The 19,383-nt window shown below is 36.0% G+C and overlaps 1 protein-coding gene across 1 annotated transcript in view; it reads left to right on the top strand.

The window, feature by feature from the left end:
* Positions 1 to 19,383, top strand: part of myocd (myocardin) — a 122,399-nt gene that overhangs the window by 90,124 nt on the left and 12,892 nt on the right. The window contains 5 exon segments of the mRNA XM_042734898.1: positions 9,832 to 9,897; positions 12,836 to 12,891; positions 13,577 to 13,652; positions 13,980 to 14,144; positions 19,092 to 19,267. Coding sequence (XP_042590832.1) covers positions 9,832 to 9,897; positions 12,836 to 12,891; positions 13,577 to 13,652; positions 13,980 to 14,144; positions 19,092 to 19,267 — 539 coding nt within the window.

Genomic DNA, 19,383 nt, shown 5'->3' with positions numbered 1-19,383 from the left:
CAAAAGAGGGTTTTAAAAGACACTCTGTTGTTGTCTCTTTTTTATTTACACACTTGTGCTGTTGAATTGTTGTAGAAATGCGATATCAATCTCATCGCCGTGCAATAGGGCTGAAAATTAGCATGCTGTGATAACCTACGGCCAAATCACAGATGTGCTGATATACAGCCATATCACACTGCTACTGTGTTATTGCTCATATATACATTTAAATATGTAATTTGTTTATAAAACACACACAAATAAACAGTATATAATATGTACATTCAGTGGTGTCCAAAAGTCCACATTGAAAGTCAGTTATTCAAATATAATATTTAATATTAATTTGCTGAATATCATTATTTATTATTGACTATTTATATTAATATTATTAATAAATATTTGTTTATTATAATATTATATATTTTTATATAATATTTCAATTCTGTTTTATATTTTACATTATTTATAATGATTTTTTTTTTTAAGTGATCCCAGACTTTTGAACCCTGCTGTATTCCCTTTCTCCAGATCAGACCCAATCATTCTTCTTCCGATACCCTCGCTCGCTGGCTCCAGCTGGGACCCCGTCTGTCTGCGTGCGATACCCTCGCCTCACTGGCTCCAGTCGGGACCCCGTCTGTCTGTGTGCAGCACCCTCATCTGAGATGCAGCCAAGAGCTGGACGATCCCTCATAGAACTCCTGCTCAGAACAATTCAGACGGAGCATATTATATAATTATTGTAAAGCATTGTTTTAAAAAGTATTTCATAACGTCTCAAATCGGACAATTCCTGGCGTTTGGAAATGCAGCAGCAGTTAAAAGACATGAATAACAAATGACACAAATAGGTCCCTAGACATTTGTATTAATCAAAGCGCAGACTATCTGCTGACAAAAACCTTCACTGTAATTTGAATTTGATTTCAGTTCAGTTTTTTTTTTCATTGCACTTTAAATGTTCCCCAAAAAGAACTAGAAGAGTTATGCATTCATTCAAAGTGTAGAAATGTTTTCACTGGAAACTGATGAATGATGTTTTTGACTTCTAAACACATTAAATTATACAAAGACTAAGACATCATTTATATTAGATCTTGTGTAGAATGTTTTGTGATTTTCTTTTCACAAAAAAAAAAAAAAAAAAACCTTCAGTTCAGGACGCCAATAAACACATGCTGAGAGATAATGATTCTGATGAATCCAATATGGTTTGAAACGCTGGATCTAGTGAAGAAAACTTCACGTTCCTGAGCTCATGTTAAGACGAGAAACATAAAACGAGCACGTGAGATCAAATATAACATGTATACAGCCACATATCATGAGCCGGAGGTGTCAGATGTAAGATGTCACGCCGTAGACTCAGAGCCCAATTACAGGGAGGATTAGGACAGGGCTCAGTGACCCTCGCAGGAATTCACAGGGATGCTCTGTGTTCACTGTCAAACTCTGGGTCGCACCCTGCCTTTAAGTACTTTCACCTGCTAATTAAGCCGTCCAAACTCCAGTCATGGGGAAACGTGTGCGGCCAGACACTCTTCCAGAGAAAAATAGTCGGTTCACAACTCAAGATGTCCTAATGTAAATATTTGAGCTGGCTTGTATACTGGAGCGCGCTCGACTACGCGTGGCAGAGGGACCGGACCGATTCTGGTGCCATTAGCGAGTTTGAGCCATTTGCTTTGCTTAAACTCCAGCTGAAGTGCTTGAAGACATGAGGCCGTGCGGCCGTGGATCTCTGGACAGGAGGAGTTTCATCACAGTTTCATCTCAGATGGTTCTCCTAGAATACATTTGTGCTGTTGTTTTAGGTCTTTAAATCTCAATCTTGCAATCATGACACATATTAGTGTTTCTTGTAACTGTGGCTTTATATCTGTCTATAACTCTTTATTTTTCTCACAATCCCAAATCTGTTTCGCACAATGTGAATTACCTCACTATTACAATTTTTTACCTCACAATTTAACTTTATATCTTACAATGTGACCTTAAATCTTGCAAAGTGACTTTCTTTTAAATGCAACTTCATGTGAGAAATAATCGCAATTACGGCTTTAAAACTCACAATTTGAATAGATCTCTCAAAACGACTTTGTTTCTTGTAACTGTCTTTATATATTTTTTGCATTTATCACATTCCCAACATCTATATCTCACAATGTGACTGTATATCTTACAACTACAACTTTTCTTTTCTTTTTTAACAATTGTTAAGAATTCTTGCAATAGGGATTTTATGCCTCACGTTTTGACTATATATCTCTCAAAGTGGATTTTTCTTTTAATTGCGACCTTATTTCTCACAAGTGAGGTCTACTGAAATCCATTACAACTTTGTTTCTTGTGATTAAAATTTTATTTTAGTCTATATCTTTTTTATTTTCGTAGTTGTGAAGAATTTTCATTAAGTGATTTTATACCTCACAATTTGTCTTTATATCTCAAAAAAGCGAGGTTCTTTAAATTGAAAGTCACAATGTGACTTTAAATCTTGTGGTGACTTACTTGTAAACGGCAACTTCGTCTTGCAATTGCAATGCTGTTTCATGTAATTGTGACTTCGTATCTCTATAACTTTATGCAGTTTTTGCAAATGTGAATATTTTTGCAATAGTTCTTTTATATCTTACAATTTCACTTTCTATCTCACAAAAATACTTTATAAACTCGCAAAGCAACTTTCTTTTAAATATGACTTTATTTCTCACAATTGCAACTTTATTATCTCAAACCACAATAAATCACAATTATGACTTTAAACCTCACAATGTTACTACAAAAAACCTCACAATGTGACTTCACAAAGTAACTTTTTTCTTGTTGCAGCTTTATATTTTAAAACGTAACTTTATATCTTGCAATTACGTTTCTTATATATATCTCTATACCTCTGTATCTGACCTCTGTTTGTATTTCTCACAATTCCAACACTATATCTCACAATGTGACTTTTTTTTGCAGTGAAGATTTCTCGCGAAAGTAATTTTATATCTCGCAATGTGACTATAAATCTCCCAAAGCAACTTTCTTTTAATTGACTTAATATTTCACAATCGTGACTATTTTTCACAATTCCGACTTTACAGTACATCTCACAAGATGACTAAATCTCGCAGAGCAACTTTCTTTTAATTGACTTAATATTTGACAATTGTGACTATTTTTCACAATTCTGATTTTTTATATCACAAGATAACTAAATCTCGCAGAGCAACTTTGTTTATAGTAATTGTGACCATATTTCTCTTTATATTTCTCACAGTGTGACTTTATACTTCACAATGTGACTTTAAATCATGCAAACGTGACTTTATGTGGGAAACTCTCTGAAGAGATATTCTTGGGTTTGTGATGTTGTGGCGACACGCGGTCATCAGTCAGATTAGCAGCAGATGAATGCATTACACAGTAAATAAGGGGAACGAATGGGCACTGCCATGAAAGCCCTGCAGCTCAACATCTATTTTTAATTCCGTATTTGTACACTTTTGATTAAACTGATTTGAAAGGCCTGCTCAAACCACACAATGGAACATCACACGATCCTAGATGTTCTTACAGCTAACTGCACAAAAGCCTGTCCAAGACCAGAGCTTCAGTACCAACGCTTATTTAATGCAGGCCGGAGACAGAGTGAAGCCCTGACCAATGTTTTGACAGCCTGTAGGAGCCGGAGGAAGGGCTGCTTGTTTTCCGAGTGGGGAATCCAACACTGCAGATAAGATAACGTGTATCGACTGAGTGATTGGCAACATGTTACCACACTTAACAGATCATATGGGAATCAAAGTATTAAAGTCTCCCACACTTCAAATCAGGATCATTCTGCTACTAATTACGACCACATGTTAATTTGGGATTTCTCAGGGTTTGTTTGTGCCTGTGTGTGTATGTGTGTGTGTGAGTGCGAGAGCTGAAGGAGGTGGGACTCAGTCGAGCCTCCTCAGCTTTAAGACCCTCCCAGCAGCGCTGCATATCAGTTTCTCTCTCATGGAGCAGAGAATCAGTTCTGCATGGGACCAAAGCGCTTGAGCGCGTGAATGCATGCGGAAAGTGTGTGCTATTTGAAGCTGAAGCGACGCACTTGATGCTTTGACACTGGAACACAATGACTCTACTGGGATCTGAACATTCCATTCTGATTCGCAGCAAGTTTAAATCAGGTGAGATCTTTGTTTCACCTCCAAAAGAAATGCTTTTAGGAAACTTCTTAGGAAGCGTTGATTGTTTACCAATGCATGATGAGTTCTTACAATTCACAAAATGTTTGTAAGTTTGTTACATACAGTTTACTTTGGAATATGAAGCTAGTTTTGTTTTGTACTTGTTGGTCGTTGCATACACTTTTAGCCTCACTGCTTCCAAAAGCCTCAAGTGCTTTGATACAGGGGTCAAAGGTCATCAGGTACCACTTAACCTGTGCAAAACCTTGATTTTCTTAGTATTTTCGTCTTGTTGTCCAGTACAATTATCTAAACACTCTTAGATACATTTATTTGATGATGTTAAGATATTAACAAATTTATCATAATTAAATGAGTCTATGCCTAAAATAAAAAAGAAAAAGATGTCAGTGGGATCAGAACAATATCCTTGTTCTTTTTTTTTCTTTTAGTTTTTTCTTGTTTCAAGCATAAATTCACTTCATGTTGAAATTTGTCAGTCACTCTTTTTTTCTTTTTTTTTCAAGTAAATATATCTTCATTTTAAGAATGTATAGACGTGTATTGGAAAACAATACAAAAATATTGAGGAAGAAAATCATTCCGTGTAAACATAATCTCTTACTGTACATCTGGCTTTTTAATTACTTCACACTTGTATTGTTTACTACTATCCACTCTTTGTGTTGCTTTCGAACTCTTTCTCTCTGTCTCTGTTCATCCAGTGAAGACGTTCAGTGTAACACGCACATGTACTGTGAACAATGCTGCCACCTTTCTGATGAAAGTGTTACTGAATAACCACAATGTCAGAGTCTCTGAAGATCTTCTTTGCTTCTGTCAGCCAACCATCAAGATTTATGGCCCAGCAGACAAACTCTAGCTTAGCTTTCCTCTAGAATGCTGCGTTTGATTTCACAGCAGGCTCTGGTTTGGCACAATAATGACTTTCTACTCAAAATTACAGACAAAATTGAGCTCTTCCTTCAACAAAAGGAAATGAGCTCTATGCTCAAGGGAAGTGGAGATGTAAGGCTGTTCCACACAGTGGCATGATGGGAAAACTTAAACATTGGCGTTTTGTGAACAGCACACGTTAGCGCTCTGATGCAGCACAGATGTGAGGTTTGTAGCTGTGTGTGTTGGCTGTTCAGCGAGTGTGTGTGTGTGTGTGTGTGTGTGTGTGTGTGTGTGTGTGTGTGTGTGTGTGTGTGTGTGTGTGTGTGTGTGTGTGTGTGTGAGATTGAGCTGTTCTGATAGGAATCATACCATATGTTCCCTGTGGACGTGTTTGGCTCGTTGAGGTTCTTCAACAGGACATGGGCGGCCATGAGATTACATAACCCGTTTAAATGCTTTCTATACTCGTGCATCTGAGGTCAAGGTCTGAAATGTTGTCACTGGGCTTTTAAAGAGATTTACAGACACATTTAACTTGTTAAAGTTCACAGGCAACTAAAGGCTGTTCATGTTTTTGGGTGGCAATAGATGTTTTTATTAACACACATAGTAAGAGCTTCTGATAACCTGCCCAAAGTTAGCTGTTGTGGTGTTTAGTCAAAAAAATAAAAAATAAATGCCTGGCTGTTATAGTAAATGATATGTAAAACTCTTTTCTTTGAATATTCTATAGAGATAAAATTGGCATATTAATACAATTTATATGTGAAAACATTTAAATACGGATGTAAATGCTGCTGGGTTACAGTAATGTAAATGGGGAAAAAACCTTAAAGGGTTGCTTTTGAAAATTCTAAATTGTTACGAACTGCACATGCGGATGGAAAATTGCAAATAATTAAAAAATCTGGGCAATAATTGGTTGATTTCCTCATGCTAGAAAAGATCTGAACAATGACTTTGACCAGTGTTGTCATTTCAAGGTGTTTAGTCAAAAGTGTAGTTTTAGTAGGTAAAAGCCCTTTTTTTAGTCTTTCTACAGACATGTTTAAATCATCTTTATGTGAAAAATCTGATCTAAATGATAGAAATGCACTTAAAAGTTACATATGAGTTGCATAGTGCATTCATATTAGAAAAAAAGGAAATAAACCTGTAAATGGGTTATTTCCCTCAAAACAAAAAGTGTCATAAACAATAACTTAAAGAAACATTTCTATATCCCAATTGCACTAAAACAGAACATGCCAGGCAGAAGTTAAAGAGCCGTCGCTGGTTCCTGTTTGCTCTGTGTTTGTGCATGCATGAAAACACAAAAGCGTTTGTCCTCAAATCTCCAAACATACCTTACAATCGATCCTCACTCACAGAAAATGGACATCATGACCTTCAGAGCTTCTAGTTTCCCTGATGATCACTCAACTATTTAGTGTTTACACTCTTAAAAATGGGGGTTTGCCTTAGAAGAACCGTTTTTGTTCCAAAAAGACCCTTTCAGTGAACTGTTCTTAAAGGAAGAACCTTTTTTTTCCACTAAAAAGAACATTTATAGAATGGAAGGTTTTCACACTCTTAAAAATAAGGGTTCCAAAAGAGGCCAATTCTTAAAAGAACCATTTTTTTTTTACCTAGTGTGAAAATATTTAAATCTAAAGAACTTTTTCTCACTATAAAGAACCTTTAGTGGCTCCATGGATGTTAAAGGTTCTTCAAGGAACCACAGATGCCAATGAAGAACCTTTATTTTTAGTACATATAAAGTGCTTCATGTGTGAACTCTACGTTCTGCTTGAGATGCGTCACCATGTGCCTCAGAGTCTGTCTGAATGCTCATGTGTCACGGCTGCCTGTGTCATGTCAAGATTACAGCCTTGCTATTTACAGGCAATGCAGTTAACGTCAAAGTTCAGGGCATTTGTCATGCAACTCATGACATTTGAGTTTAATAGACTTACACAACCCAAACAAGACAAAGTGTGTACGCTAAGAGTTTAAATGGGGATATTCTAACATAGCATGTGCATTGTGCAATTGCATAATTAATACATAATTGTCCTCATTAGGACAAATTATACAGGGAACAAGTTGTTTTTGCAGGTATGTGCCTTGAAGACAACGGCTGCAGCTATTTTTGTGCTATTGAGTCAGATCATCTGGTTTTGATTGTGGAGGGTTATGTGATCCAGTTTGTCTGCAAAGCTGTGATAATTCTTATTGAGGGCAATCACTGAGGGCAATCATGGGTCTGGTGCTTTCGTTTGCCCTGCTAAAATGTGTCATGTTGCCAGAAGGCATTTTTCCACTTTGGGCTTTTATGAACTCACCTGTTTCTGGAGAGCAAACGTGAGGTCCAGTGACAGTTCTTATAGCGAACAAACAGCATTAAAAGTTTGATCTAGATTGGTCCTGATTGAGGTTCCTTCCATCCGCCAAAAGCAGACTGGCACTGCTTGTCTCAGTTCATATCAGCGATCATGCGAGAGCTGGCAGTATTATTTGTGCGTGCAAGGTTGTGTAGGTATGCCAGAGCTCGACATCATTAGATTTCTCTTGTTTGTCCACATACTTGCAGTGCATGACAGTTGCTGGCACTGGACACAGAAGCACAGGTTGTGTGACCTAAACAAAAGCAGATGTATGCAGATAGCTGATGCATGATCTCAGCACTACGAACACGCAGCCATCAGTCAGTCCGCCTGCTTTTGTCGACAACGCAATTATGCAGCTGGTTGATTGATTGCGATGATAAATGGAAGAACGAATGTATGATCAAATGAACATTGACAAGTACAAGAACTGTTTCATGTCCACACATATTTCAACAGTATCTCGCGAGCAAGAATGCTGTGAGTGTGATATTGCTGTTATACAGTTCAGTAAACATCAATGAGTAACTTACATTTTTAGACACAATATTGCCATTTACTTTGTTTATTTTTCCTCCACCAATGAAAATAGTTCCAGATGAGGCGAAAATACAATCAGCACATACAGTCATTGAATCAATTGCTTGAGTGAGTGATTCAATGACTATCTCATAAATATAGTTGCTTGTTTTGTTCCTGAATATTTCAATGTTTAGAACAAATCGCTTGAGTGAATGACTCATTAATTCACTCATAAAGATGATTACTTGTTGAGTCTGCAGCTGCAATGATAAAGGTACAAAGTAACAACATTGTTGGAATCAGTGTTTTGAACAAATCGCTTGAGTGAATGATTCAATGACTTGCTCATAAAGACAATTACTTGTTTCGTTCATGAATGAACCAATGTTTTGGTTGATTCCCTTGAATGAATGGTTCAATGACTTTCTCATAAAGACAGTTATGCCTTGTCCAAATGTCCCCAGTCTTGACCAGTTAACTACTTATATGACATATTTTCTGTATTTGGGCCAAATGTTCAAGTGAGGATGAAGACCACAAGTGTGTCTCAAACTTTTCATTACCTAATGGGACCAGGTTAACCTAATGGGACCAAATAAACACTGCAATTCATACATATTTTATGAGGTGGCTAATTTGTACAAATTTGTACAACCTCACTCGTACAAATTCAGATGATATGTGCTAAATCATACGTATTTTATGAGTTGCACAATTTGTATGAATTTGTACGAATGACCTACACGTAACCCCGCCCCTAAACCTATCCGTCACTGGGGTCTAGACAGATCGTACAAAATCATACGAGTGAGGTCATATGAATTATCCACTTCGTAAAATACGTATGAATTGGTCGTGAGATAGCGCTGTATGGGACACACTAATAGTGTTGTTAAAATGCAAGTGTTTACAGAGATTTGTTTTTATTTTAAATAATTAGCATTTTAAAATCAACTGTCTGTTCAGTAGTCCCTATATCATGACACAATTTAATGTGTGGTGATTAAGTGATAAAAAATCAGTCGCAAATGTTGTACAAAATAATTATCACCGCATTTCTGCACCAATGAAACGTGCAACACTTTGTTTTTCCTCGAATAGCGCTCTAGAGTGTGGATTTAGTGTGCGTCCCGGGCACTGCGCTTTGGCATTTTTAAGACCTCGTTGAGTGAGTGAGTGATTCAACAACTCTTTCCTAAATACAATTATTTGTTTCGTTCCTGAATGAATCAATGTTTTGAACAAATCAGAGTGACTGAAACATTCTCAACACTAATGCTTCTACTAACATCTGTCTGGAACATGCAAACACATTTAGAGTGATACAAACAACCCAATGTCCCATTGCTGTTGAACTTAATGTCTGGTAAAACATAATTTATAAAGAAACAAAGCCATTTTTTCCCACTTATTCTTCTTAGTCTTACATACAGTAGATTAAACACAGACGTAATGCATGGACACTGGTGTAGTGACAGGGTAGATTGCTGTGATGAGAGACACACCACACAAAACAAAGACAAAAATGAAGCAACAGACCCACAAATATTTCTTAAAACAGGATGTAGGTCTATGATAAACACAGCTCCTGGCTTTAAACAAATCTTCCTTCAGTGTGTGGTCCTCCTGAAGTCTGAGAGGAGGGAGGCGCTCATAAACGTAAGAGGTGGCCCGTTAATGTGTGTGTGTGTGTGTGTGTGTGTGTGTGTGTGTGTGTGTGTGTGTGTGTGTGTGTGTGTGTGTGTGTGTGTGTGTGTGTGTGTGTGTGTGTGTGGAGCATCTCCCCGTCTGTACGGGATGATGTGTTCCTTCTCCGGACACAGATTTCTGTCTGATTTGTCCAGCTTCACTCATGATGAGTCATTATCTGTTTCCTCCTCCACCCACAGTCCTGCAGCTGAGACTCCAGCAGAGGAGGACACGAGAGCAGCTCGCTGACCAGGGCATCATGCCTCGTGAGTAACACCAGCACTCACACTGCATTATGGGTACCTGACAAATGACCCAAGCACTTTCATGGCACCATAAGATCTGCACTACAGTCACACACTCACACCTGTTAACATTTACATAGAAGAGCCCCATTAACACAGCTGGATCTGGCACACCGGGCACAGAACGCTCTCAGAGTTTATCTGCCCGTTCAAACGGCTGAGAGGAACGATAATAAACAGATGACCAGGCAAAGCAGCTTCGCTCTATAACCTGAAAATGAGATCAAGGACATTCTTCATGCTTCAGTTTCAAGGTTTTTTTTAGTAGTTTTTATGAGATAACATACAAGTGTGACCATAGTAAAATGAATAAATAAATAAAAATGTTCAGTTCATATGGTTTTCAGCAACTTCTATACCGTTTTTTATTTTTTCAATCATTTTCATTCATAATTTTTAAACATTTATTTATTTGTTTGTTTGGGTTTATTTTTATTTATTTTTTTTATGCATAGGTTAATTTATGCATTTTATAGCCTGAACAACATTTGTTTTAAAAGGTGCTTGACGCCATGACATCATTTCCTGTGTTTTTTTGTTTTATTTGTTTGTTTGTTTGTTTGTTTGTTTTTTCTCATGGAAAACTACTTACTTTTTATGAATTTAATTATTTAATTGTCCTCTTTCATCATCATGATTTCAAAATATAGAGATTAATTTAATTCATACATTACAGAAGAGTGGCTTTCAAGTCAATTAATGTTTGAAGTGCATTTATGAATTATTTTTGAATAAAGGACCATTGAGCATATATATTTAAAGCATTGAAAGATGATTCATAGCTAAACACACAAAGATATTAAAGAAAACAGCCTTACCGGTGTACCGGAGACTTTAGATTTAGGTTTCATAAATATACCAGTATCTTTATTCAAATACAGTCATAACTGTATATTTTGCGTGCAATTAGGTGTTTTAATTGAACTGTTGACCGGTCTGTTGATTCAGCCGCTGGAGTCTGGATTTCAGCAGGTCTGCTGGAGATAAACCACAGATCTGTGACTGACCGAGTCTGAGCTCCTAAAAAAAACTTTCAAACACCATTTATCCAAACTCACATAAAACAACAGGTCGGCAAACTCAGATAAACTTGTTTTAAGCATTTAAATAGGTGCTGATCTACATACATGTGGGAAAGTAGTTATAGAAAAAGTGTTTATAAAATGCATGTTTTCTTTGCTTTTTACTGCCTGCTCGTGTGTCATGTTTTATTCCGTGTGACTTATGACAATTGTTCTAGTGTTTGTTTTATTAACGTATGGCAGTATTTCATGAGGAGTACATCCAGCAGAAAGCAGAAGATCTAATGCTAAGAGCTAGAGCGCTCTCATAAATCAGAATGCACCTTACATTTCAAAGGCTGGAATTATGCAATTGGTTGCATTCTTCAGAGGAGGTGATATTTCAATCTTCGCTGTGGTTTTGCACATATGCAGTGTGTGTACATTTCTCTGAGCACATCTGCTCTTCATTAGATGGTCAGGCGTGTGCTGCTCTTCACAGCCTCTCTCCTCTGACTTCTGTAGTAATGCACTGACACTGTATGTGTGTGCAACCTTTTCAAGAACCACTGAAACGAAAAGCAATAGATTTTAGACTGACAGAGACAAAGTAAAGCATGTCAAAATCAAATCAAAATCATTTTAAAGATAAAAACATAATTTAAAATAAAATTTGCATTAAATAGTATATATTGTAATGCATGTAGATAAAATATTATTCAATGCATACATGCCATGGTCTGCATTCAACAAATAAATCATGGAATTATTATTTATTTTTTGTTTAGAACAACTGGGACAGTAAAAAGAATTTTCTTTTTCAGGTGAACTTACGTTTACTTGAGATGCAAAATTGCACAATATATTAAGAATTGTTTTTAGTGAATATGTCAGATAAAATTTAAATAGAACGGATGGTATTTTTCATTTCTTATTGCCTTTAAAAAATACATTTTAAAAACAAAGAAAACTAAATCAAATAAAAATAAATAAAAATACATTTTGTTAGATTTATGCTTAAAAATTTTCCAAGAGTCTTTAGTTAATTCATGTAATTATATCGAATGAAAATATAATAATTTAATATTAATTAACATTTTAAAATAATATTAATATTAAATATTATAAAGATTTAATATTTTAAAAAAGTCTTATTTTTTGCAGTGGATTTCTGACACAGAACAGATTAATGTGATGAAAAGCATGCAGAAAGTGTGATGGATTACAAAATGTTTTCTAAAAAATTATATTTTGTAAGAAATGTGTCCTGTATACCTTTTTGTCTGCTTTTATTTTGAAATGGTTGAGATGTTCTTGTGTTGTCTGAATCATTTGTATTCAGTTAATGTTGTAATGTTTGGTTTCTCTAAGTTTTTTCGTCTTTTTCCTGTTCCATGTGATCTAGATTCTAGTATGCAGTGAGATCTTGAGACACACCTGAGCAGAACTTCTGTAGAAAACCCTAGAAATGTTTCCAATAACATAACACAAGTCAGCCGTGTGTTAAATATATTAAAGTCAGACCTCAGATTACCCAACAGCTGTGCTAATCAACAACAAAATAATCATATTTTTTAATTTTTTGAAGAAAACATGAGTGATGCTCATCTGTGTCAAAACTTATAATGCTAGTGTGTTGTGGGTTGTTGCCTATTGGTGATATTTTGGACTTTAATGAAATGTTGAAAACAACTTTAATAGCGATGTTTAGCAAGCAGCACTAGAATAAAAGCTGAAACAAGTATCAGACAGACGTTTGATTCAGGACTATAATTCAGCTTTAGCAGAGAAACACGAGCCAGATCAGATGCTGGCAGAGATGATTTATGTAAGATTCATTGACAGTGTGTTCACAGATAAACAATCACATTTACTCCGTTTCTCATTTGTTTTTCCAGCCTTGAAGAGTCCGGCTGCGTTCCACGAACAGAGGAAAAGTCTCGAGCGATCCAAGGTTAGAAGAACCAAACAAACACAAAGCAAAGAACCCTTCACAACCAAAGTCACGCAGCACAGACCATCAACACTTACTAAAACATATTCAGTTATTAAAACTTTTCTGACATCAGTACTAGTTAATTGTTTTGTAATTACTTGTCTTGCTCAAATCAAGTCATTTATTTGGACTTTAGAACTACAGATTGTGTCAAAGCAGGAGAATGACAGAAACAATAATGAAATAATGAAACATCATCCAACTAATTTAATTTCAGATGTAAAGCAGCTTTACAGAAGACAACTGAGTTATTATTCAGATCAATTCAGTACAAATTAACCCTCTGGATTTATTCATCAATCTAATTGGTATGAAACTCAGCATAAAAATAAAAAAATAAAAAAAAAAATAACAATCCTCAAAAATTTCCTCAAAAAATCACAAACATCACAATAATTTAATAAAAAACATTAATAATGAATTAATAAAAATAGTGCATCATACATCATACTATCGTACTAAAAAATAGTACATTAATTTAATAAAAATCTGTAATTTCTGACTGCCACGCAGACAACACCAGAGTTGGTGTAAATGATGCAAAGTTCATCAGTTATGAAACTAATTTGATACAGAATGATTGTGAAAGTGTGTGAAAATCCAACTCATTATATTTACTGTTTTATAATATTTGACGTTGCAGACTGGAGATTATTTAAAACACAAAATCAGAAGTCGACCAGAGAAAGCAGAGCTTGTCAACATGCGTATTCTACAAGGTAAGAGCTTTAAAAATAATAAATAAAATAAAATAAAAAATCAGTACATGATGCCAAAACAATTTTCCCTTTTCAGTTTTCACAAATAATTACAAAGAAATAACAAGTAACACATTGAATTGAATAGTATTTTCCTGTAAAACATGCTCCAGTAATGTTTGTTTTATTTACAGTGTATATACACACAGAATGATTCAGATAACTTTAGAACATTGACTTGATTGCATGCTGTGAGTGTGTCATGATAACTGCTCATTCTCAGCGCTGCATCATGTGTGTGTTTGACTGAAGAGCTGCTGTGCTGGATTAATAGTGTGTTTACTGCAGAACCCGCCGCCGAAGGTCCCGCACACGACTCACAGACCAAACTAAAGCGAGCCAGACTGGCCGACAACCTGAATGAGAGAATCGCTCTCAGACCTGGCCCTCTGGAGCTGGTGGAGAAGAACATCATTCCTGTCGATTCCACTGTTAAAGAAGCAGCTATGAAAGGTATCGGAGCAGAGCACAGCTCATTTATTTCACAAAATGCTCTTCACTAACCACTGCTACACTGCAAAAAAAAAAAAAAAATGAAGCTCTTCCTCCAATATTTCAGTCTTGTTTTCCAGTACAAACATCTAACCATTCTTAAAGGTAGACTTCACCTAAAAATGAAAATACTCTCATTGTTTACTCGACTGAATTTTGTGTGTATGCTCCTGTATGAATTTCTTTTTTACTAGCCATTAACCTCTGTAGTCTGGGGGAAGCCATTCACTTCCATAGTATGGAAAAAAAAAATTATGTTTTTTTAACTTTATAATAAAAAAAAAAAAAAAAAAAAATGGAACCAAGCAGCTGACAGTAGCCATTCACTTCCATAGTATAGAAAAAAAAAAAAAAAAAAAAATATATATATATTATATATATATCACATCATATTATATATATATATATATATATATTAGGGCTGTCAAATGATTAATCACGATTAATCACATCCAAAATAAAAGTTTTGTTTACATAATATATGTGTGTATACTGTGTATATTTATCATGTATATATAAATACACACACATGCATGTATATATTTAAGAAGAATATGTTATGTTTATATATTAAAAATATATTTATATATAATATAAAATATAAGAATATAAATATATAAATGTATATAAATGTAAATATTTTCTAAATATATAATTTATGTGTGTGTATTTATATATACATAAAAATATACCCTGTACACATACATATATTATGTAAACAAAACTTTTATTTTGGATGTGATTAATCGTGATTAATCATTTGACAGCCCTAATATATATATATATATATATATATATAATATTATATATATATATATATATATATATATATATATATATATATATTAACATATATATATATGTTTTTTTTTTAACTTTAAGTTTTTAACTTCCAAAATTATGGATAAAATAAAATAAAATAAAATAAAATAAAATAAAATAAAATTAAATTAAAATACTTGCTAAATTAAATTAAATTAAATTAAATTAAATTAAATTAAATTAAATTAAATACCAAACAGTTATTAATTTCCGTAGTATGAAAAAAATGGAACCAAACAGTTGACGATAGCCATTGACTTCCACTGAAATTTTCATTTTTGGATGAAATATGCCTTTAAATCAACAAACGTTTACATAACCATATAATCAAAAATAAATAATGACAAAATTTTCATTTTTGGATGAAATATGCCTTTAAATCAAGTTACGTTTACAGTACTCGTGAAGCAGAATAAGATATAAAATCTTAATTAAGTACAAATTAAGTGGGTTTTTTGCTCAAGTCATTGGGGTTGGAAAAATAAACTTCATTCTTTAATAATAAAGTTGATATCTAAAAATATAGATATCTTAATATCTAAAATAAAATTAATATCTAAATTAATTATTTTAGCTGTTTGTATGCAAAAACAAATATTGTGTGTGTGTGTGTGTGTGTGTGTGTGTGTGTGTGTGTGTGTGTGTGTGTGTGTGTGTGTGTGTGTGTGTGTGTGTGTGTGTGTGTGTGTGTGTGTGTGTGTGTGGAGTTGCATCACTAACTCCTGAATTAATATCATGACTTTGTTGCATTTTTTGCATCTTCACTGCATGAGCGAATTCCTCACTAGTGATGTTGAGCGAGATTCCTCACAGTCCTCCCAACCTTTGGCTCAACATTTGATTTAGGAGGCCGTGGGCTCTCGCTCATGGGCATTAACTCGCTCTGTGTTTACTATGTCGTCCGACCGCAGTATGTTGTGCGCTCAGATCCAGTGTTTTCGGACATGCTGAAAGTAAACATTACCTCTCCCCCAAGAACACCGCATCTTAATGTGTTGCAGAAGCGGCGTGAGGCTGGGGGCGATGGTTTATATTACCTCTGCTGGAAGAGCAGCGTGTTTTATATACACAAACATCAACTCTACTTAAATCAACCCGCTCCCTCCAAACATCAAATGAATGTCCCTCTCATTCTCTGTTTTGTTTTGACTTGACGTGATTTATGTGGCTCCGTCGAACCACCTACAAAGGTGTTTGAGCAGACACGACCGTCTGAGACACCCTTCCCAGAATGCTCAGCTCACCATGAGGTCTGCTAGACTTCTGTCATGTCAAATTCAAATATATCTTCGACAAACACTTCTCTGCAATCTGCTGTGTTGTCACAGTCTCTTCTCAAATGTGCATGAGGTGCATGAGATGCATGTCTTCTGGCATGATGCCACTTTCCATTTGAGTTTTTTAAAATTGCTTAGCTTACCCACTTAAAGTTGTAGTTGAGGCTCACTCAGCGAAACCATTCACTTATATATCGAATCTGCAAGCAAATTATCTGCTTCACACTTAGTTTGCAATTCTAAGCAAAATGTTAAACACAGTTCTCTGCATTAGGCACATCATTCAAAACAAACAGCTCTTGTGTAGCTCTTGTAGTTAAGTATTAAAAGTAAAAAGTACTGATTGATAAATGTTTATTTATTTTGGAATTTTATATACTCTATCCTCCTGCTAAAAAATACATCTCATACACTGATCACTACTGATAATTACTAATAATTCAAGTGTGCAAACAAGTTAAAATATAAAAAAAACCCATATATTATATGTAAAAATGAGGGGGGAAAGTGTGTAGGCAAATATAAATATAGCTACAATATAAAAACAGAGGTCACATTTCGTGATTTGTTAACTGGAGACTTGCTCTTACTGGATATGAATCAGTGATTTGTTGACTCGAAAATAGCGGCAATTCGCTCAATCCGGTTCGTGAATGAATCATTCAGTGCGATTTGCAAACCAATTTAACAGGCTCTTTGAAAAGAATCAGCTCCTTCACAAATCGTGCATCGCTATCACTTCTCGTAGTGCGTGACGATTTCTCCAGTTCAAAATAACGAGGAACAACATGTTTTCGAGTAAAAAGTACAAGATTATGATTTGGAATGTAGTAAAGATTATAAATTTCCCAAGAACAGTAACGAAGTAAAAATACTTTGTTCAATCATGACAACTCTTGAAAGATTTTAGCATGGTAATGGTTATGACAAATTTAATGCACTTCTTCTACTCAAAATATATCACCTAATCTCCTTCTGTTGGTTATTGCTGTAGTTGTAGATTATTGCTGCTGCTGCTGCAAGCAGGTACATGAACTTGCTATTACTGCCAATCCATACGGTGATACAGTGCTGCGAGCATTGAAGACATACTGCTGCTGCACAAATAGCATATAAAATAACCCATAGCAGATCTACAGTATACAGGTGGAGCTGGGGAAGGTGGAGGGTTTCAGAGGAACCCTGAAAGCGCACTGCAGGAATCTCAAGTGAATGCTAGCCAGCCATTTAAATGTAAAGCAACATGAATCAATCAACTTGTGCCAAGTCATTTAACGTTAATACTCATTAGTTGCATTAATACCCGTCAGTATGCGCCATCTACAGTTTCATGACTGAACTATACATTTACTATCCACCACTATAAGAATTAAGCTAGTTTTTAAGTAGTTTTTGCTTGCAAGAGATGTGTTATCTTGTCTTGTGTGCATGTTCTGTGGTTTTGTGTGTAGAGTTTTTGTAGAGAAATAGTAAGCAACAACAGCAACAACAAAAACAAAAACTAAATAAAGAAATGGCATTGCACAGACGGGGCTAATGATCTAAGAGTAAGTGGACAGTGAGGAGCTCACTGGACCTCATCCACACCGAGCTTGTGAAACCAACACGGAAGGAATCCATCGACTGATCGGCTCCAAAAGGGAGTCAGTCCCATAGACTCCCCATGTTAAAACTTTACAGCAGAAAAAAAATGTGTTTACAGCCTGGTACAAAAAGTGGTTTTGGTCTATATAGCTAATTTTGCCCTTCAAGACAACTGTGAGGGGGTGAATTTATTTATAACTCATCCGTTTAAATTATATTAAGCCTTAAAGTTCTGCATTATTAAGGGCGTGGCCACTTGAGTGACAGGTGGATTGATGCTGCTGTCACCACCGTCGCGCTAGGTGTGCGTGGTTTCAGGAACCAGCTCCCGCTTTTTTGCCCATTTTCAATTATCCGGGAGTGACGCGCGGTGACACACTGCCAAGATGGTGACAGTTCGCTCCGCAGACTTTGAGCTTCACCAACACTCTTCAGAAATCTACGGGTGACATCACGGACACTACGTCCATGTTTTTATACAGTCTATGTCCACACCACAAGCATCCAACATCAACATGAGAAGGAAATAGCTCACATGAGAGAGAGAGAGAGAGAGAGAGAGAGAGAGAGAGAGAGAGAGAGAGAGAGAGAATACACCTGGTATTTTCTATATTGTGACCAAATGTCCCACAAGATACCAGTATATTTTGACCTTGTGGGAACATTAAAACCATTACACCTATGGAATGAACCCATAAAACATGAAAACACGAAACCTGTGCGTCTGTGCGTGTGTGTGTGTGTGTGTGTGCCTGTGTGCTTAACTGAGAGAGTGCTTGTGCTGATTGAAACCAGTCCCTGTACTGCTGCTGCCAGCTCACATGGTCAGATATCACACACACACATACACACACACTTACCTCTCGTGACCCCTCGTGTGACCTGTGCTCTATTAGGCTCCTGTCACTGCATCAAAAGTGTTCAGCCCCGTGCATATGACAAACGGATTGATGCATTCAGCACTGGCACACGCATCGATGTTCTGGCACGCGCTTAACACACACACACACACATCAGACACAAACAGACTCTCAGTCAAATATTTACACAGACACAGAGTTCAGAGTCTACAAATCTTCCAAACAATTCTATCATACAGATTCTAAACATCACCGTTCATGTTCGCTGCTCTCTTTACATTTGTTTTCTTATCTTTTCTTTGTTTCGCTGCTGGAGTTTATCTGACTGGGTTTGAGTCTGTATCTCTCCTCTCGTATCTCCGCAGTGAACCATGGGAAGTTCCCGCAGCAGGAGGACTCGTACGCATTTGAGGAGGACAGCAGCAGTGAGAGTCTGTCTCCAGATCAGCCACACAGTGAAGAGTCGCAGTGTTCGGCTGAAGCGCTTACAGAGAACAAGAGCAGCGGCTCGAGCTCACCGACACTCACCAACACTGAGCATGTGAGTCGCCCCATACAAAGCACAGCAAACACATTCAGGACATCACAAACAGCTGGAATATATGAAGGAATACTGTATATATTAACACATAACAAGTTTTTATTTATTTTGTATTG

The sequence above is a fragment of the Cyprinus carpio genome, chromosome B12, assembly GCF_018340385.1.
Source record: "Cyprinus carpio isolate SPL01 chromosome B12, ASM1834038v1, whole genome shotgun sequence".
Taxonomy (NCBI): Eukaryota; Metazoa; Chordata; class Actinopteri; order Cypriniformes; family Cyprinidae; genus Cyprinus; species Cyprinus carpio.
The sequence above is the reverse complement of the archived record's forward strand: the minus strand, read 5'-3'. Positions and strand labels throughout refer to the sequence as shown.